At 54.1% G+C, this 4,483-nt stretch overlaps 1 protein-coding gene across 1 annotated transcript; it reads left to right on the top strand.

Annotated features, from left to right (window-relative positions):
* The first annotated feature begins 411 nt into the window (after nt 1-411).
* LOC133913167 (PHD finger protein MALE MEIOCYTE DEATH 1-like) lies at nt 412-3,827 on the top strand. The gene is made up of 3 exons (XM_062356233.1): nt 412-927; nt 1,573-1,819; nt 2,090-3,827. The coding sequence occupies exons 1-3, from the start codon at nt 480-482 to the stop codon at nt 3,486-3,488; spliced, it is 2,094 nt and encodes a 697-aa protein (XP_062212217.1). The 5' UTR covers nt 412-479; the 3' UTR covers nt 3,489-3,827.
* The last annotated feature ends 656 nt before the right edge of the window (nt 3,828-4,483 follow it).

Raw genomic sequence — 4,483 nt, 5'->3', positions numbered from 1 at the left:
CATCGGGCCCCGGAGTAGCGCCACGTCACCCCCAAAATTTTGACCCCGCTCCCGCCGCGTCTCGGTCGCGGGCCCAACGTAACGGCCCCCTCCTCCTATCCCTTTCACCAGCTTGTCCTCGCGGAAAACCTTTTCCACACGTAGACTCCGTCGCTACTGTTGCTTAACCGTTGACCTGCGGGACCCAGAGTCACAGACTCTTCGGGCAGCCTCGCGGGCCCGGAGTGTCATCGGGGCACAGCCTCAGGGGGCAGCGAAGGGGATGGTTTGCTCCGCGACGTCAGCGGAGGACGCGCGGACAGCGACCAACGCGGGGCCCACTTGTCAGCAATTGGTTCGTGGCTCGGCGTGCCCGTGACCACACCGCTCGCACCGTCGCAGGCCACGCCCCGGACCCGGAGCAACAAATTACGGAAAGGCCCCTGCCGCCGCGGACCAAAACCCCAGAACCCACGAGCAGGAGGCGACCTCTCAGGGCAATGCCGTCCACGCGCGCGCTCCGGCGGCTCGAGTCTTGGCCGGCGCCGCCGCCCCGGCCGTGCCCGCAGGCAGCGGTGAAGGAGGAGGAGAGCCGGTGGCTGCAGTCCTCGTCCTCCACCTCGTCGTCTTCTTCCTCGGCGTCGGCGCCCGCCAAGCCAGCCGCCTCGGCCGCAGTGGTGCGGGGCGGATCGGGTGGTCGCGTGTACCCGCTGCGTGACTTCCCGGGCTGGGAAGCGGCGGCGCTCGGTGGCGCGTTCAGGGACAACGTGCGGTGGCTGCTGAAGCAGTGGGGCCCCGCCGCGGGCGCCGCGTCGGGGTCGGCGTCGGCGTCGGTGTGGGGCGCGCTACTCTCGGACGAGCGCAACGGCGCCATAGTCCCCATCGTCGCCGTGGAGGAGCTCGCCGCCGCGTCGCCCGCGCCGCTCTGCGACCTATGCCGCTGCGCCGGTGAGTGGACTTCGCCTCCCTGTGCCTCCCTCGCGTATCCCTGTGCAATAGGTGCTTCTTTTGTTTATGGGCGTTTGATGGATGGGATGGTTTGGTTTTAGTCGCGTGCTCATCTCGATTCGAGTTGATTTGAGTGAATGGATTGGGAGAAATGTTGTTGCAAATGGTTTCTTTTGTTTCTTGTTTCGAGGAAATGCGCGGGTTCGTGACGGTAAAGAAGTTCCTGGTGGATTTTTCTTGAAATTAGTATTTCCTTGCGATTTGTTGATTTCTCCTTGCAAACACTTAAGAAATGCATCACTAATTCAGCAGTTAATTACTCCTACGTCTAATTCTATCGGTGGATGGATAATAAGAATTCCATTCGGTTCCGTTCCTGTTCTTGCATTTATGATCCTTCCTTTTCTTCTACACATTGCTAGTATTTGATGGACTTCGTCTTCCTTGTTTCCAAAAATAAAAATAAAAAATTGAATTCTCTTCTTAGAATAGCAAAGCCGATTGCAATGATTGCCCCTAGCCTTAAAGTTTCTTTCTTATCCTGGAAAATTGGTAGTTCCGTGCATTGATTGATGGGTTCTTACTCTGCAACCGCCAGTTTATCAATGGGCTGAACAGATTCGTTCTCTGAGCTAACAATTGCAGGCTGGAGCCACCACTGGGTGTCAAAGCGGAAGTACCATTTCATCATCCCGACAGAGACCGCTTGGGACCAGCCACTCAGGGCTGCTATGCTCCTTGGACGCAGCGATCACCTCCTCCACGGTCTGATCCACAGTAATGGCTTTGGTCACCTTGTCACACTTCGTGGTCGTGACGGTGGCTCCACTTTCCTCTCTGGCTGCGAGATCATGGATATATGGGATCGCCTTTGCTCCGCTCTCCGCGTCAGGTAAACTATCTTCATCAACTCGTTATTCCCTGTTCAGAAATACTTTGCAGTTTGCACATGCACTTGCCTGTTGTTGCAAGGTAGCGTCATTGCACAACCAGTTAGCTAAGGTTTGCTGTAAATACACTTTCTAATTAGTGCTTTCTGTAAAGTTGCAATTTAGGAGGCAATGTAGCAAATTCCGAACTTTGGTAACTTTATAAAGGTTGTAAAAACAAGAAAGACACCCATTTGTTTCTGTCTTCTGAGCTTTGGGAGCTTTCTGTGCAGGGCCGTGTCTGTGGTGGACTTGACCCGGAAGCGCTCTGTGGACCTCCGCCTTTTGCTCGGTGTGGCGCATGGAGAGACATGGTTCACCCGCTGGGGATACTACCTTGCCAAGGGCTGCTTCAGCGTGTCTACATCCACCTATGCTGCTGCATTGGAAGCCCTAGCTGCCATGCCTGTTGACTATCTCCGCAGTCGCCATGTCCGCCGTGTGGTCACCATCTACCGCCGCCTCTCCAACAAGCCTCTGGCCACTGTCCGCGAGTTCCTCCGCTGCCTCCTTGACTGGAAGCACCGCGAGCCCCCGCTTTCGCCGCCTCCTGCGATGACATGCCCACGGATGCCATTCTTGCTACCAAAGTCATGTGTGGTGAAGAGGCTGAGGCAGCCATGCCAGCGCTTTGAGGATGTGGTTGACCTGCTCCATTGTCGGTGGTCCAAGAAGCGGCTGCTTAATGCTGCAGAGGTCGTTGTTGATAAGCTGCTGGAGCATGCTGATGGCACAAAGATGACACGGCAGGCAGTGCGAGATGCTTCCAGGGGTGCCATTGGTGACACTGGTCTTCTTGACTTTGTCATCAAGTCCCTTAGTGACACCATTGTTGGTAATCATATAGTGCGTCGTGTGCCTGACCCTAAGAAACGTGTGCTTCACTTCAGCCTCGAGGAATATGCTGAGCCAGAGCCAGAACCAATGGAAGTTGAGACAGAGCGTGCCGTTCCTGTTGTCCGATGGCCGAGCACAGCGGAGGTGGAGCGGGATCTGCGTGCTGTGTACCGGGCAATGGTGGAGGCGCACAGTGAGGCAGCACAGGCTGTGCTGGACTGCAAGCACTGGGTGAAATGGTGGGGCCTCGGGGATGAGTCTGATGACCAGCTAAGGTTCCTTGTTGAATGGCGACCGCGGCCATGGGAGGCTACTGAGCTTACAAGGCTGATGCCCCCAGGGGATATCGTGGTGGTGCCACTGCATGCATCCATAGGTGAGCTGCTTGTCGAGGCAGAGTATGCGCTGCGGGACACGTACTGCTTCTTTGAGGAGTTCCAGGCCGAAGCGCTGGATGGCATTTCTGGGGAGAAGTGGGATCCTGTGATGCTTGGTGGGGCAGAATCTGGTGACACGATCGGCGTGCACGGCCATGGAGCGGACATGGAGACTCGGCTACGGTACCAGGGCGGGGCTGATGCGTGGGAGGTGCAGTGCGTGTGTGGCGCACAGGATGATGATGGGGAGCGCATGGTGGCATGTGACACATGCGATGTCTGGCACCACACACGTTGCGTCGGCATCGCGGACGGTGAGCCTGTGCCACCGTTATTTCTCTGCATGATCTGCGGTGGCGCGCTCATGGCCGCCGGGCCTATGCTGGATGAGGCACTAACGGTACCTGAAGTGAAGTGACTATTCTTTTGCCCCTTTCTTAGTTCTTACATCCCTTCGGTTCATATGTCTGACTGTGGTAGTCTGACGAGGTAACCCAGTTCTGAAACTACAACCTTCTGTGTAAAGCGCGTTGGTGTAGTAGTATGTAGTAACGATGTAATAATACCGGATGTTACCTGTAGAAGTATTAGGGCTGAGCATGATTAGACAGTAGAAAGGGAAGCACTATCCATGTCGCTAGCAATCCGACTGGAAATTTTGTACCTGAGACATTACAGAATATGATACTGTAAATAGCTGTTCTGTGATTGCACCTTTCTACTGTCCGAATCCTGGCAATGAACTTAAACTTGTTCACTGTGTGATGACAAATCATCGCATTGTAATGTATTGGTGTTTGGTTTGTTGATTAGTCCGTGCAATGGTGTTTACAGCAGCTGGTGGTTCCAATCATTTGTTGTTTGCCCGTGCAATGGTGTGTACGACTCTAATTGCATCGAATTTCTTTTGAGAAGAGAGGTTTCAATTATTTGCTCTAAGTAACTGAAGGATGTTAGAAATCATATATGTGTTTGTAACAGTCAGCGTTGAGTAGTTAGCATCGCACGTAATTACCGCGTCATGACGCTCACGTCGCTCATTCTGTTAGCTGACATGCAGGGATATTCCTGCTTGATCGGATCATGGACAAACTCTGTAACCATTCCATAAATAGAAGATGATCCCAAGAGGATCAGTGCGTTTTGGCAAACTCTTTCATGGTACCAGAGCCGCGATCCGCAACCACAAATACTTACCATGTCAATCAGCCCACGTTCCGCTACTAGTCATCCCTCTTCCACATCCATCCAATTCAACTCGATGCCTGTGCCCTCGATCAATCATATGATCAGTGTGAAGCTCACGCAGGAGAATTACCTGTTGTGGTCGGCACAAATCTTGTCGTATCTTCGGAGTCAAGGTCTCGTCGGTTATGTCGACGGATCCTTGCCGGCGCCAAGCCAGACGATCGC

This window comes from Phragmites australis, chromosome 3 (genome assembly GCF_958298935.1).
Source record: "Phragmites australis chromosome 3, lpPhrAust1.1, whole genome shotgun sequence".
NCBI classification, from domain to species: domain Eukaryota; kingdom Viridiplantae; phylum Streptophyta; class Magnoliopsida; order Poales; family Poaceae; genus Phragmites; species Phragmites australis.
Note: the sequence above shows the minus strand (reverse complement) of the source record. Positions and strands in the feature narration are given on the sequence as shown.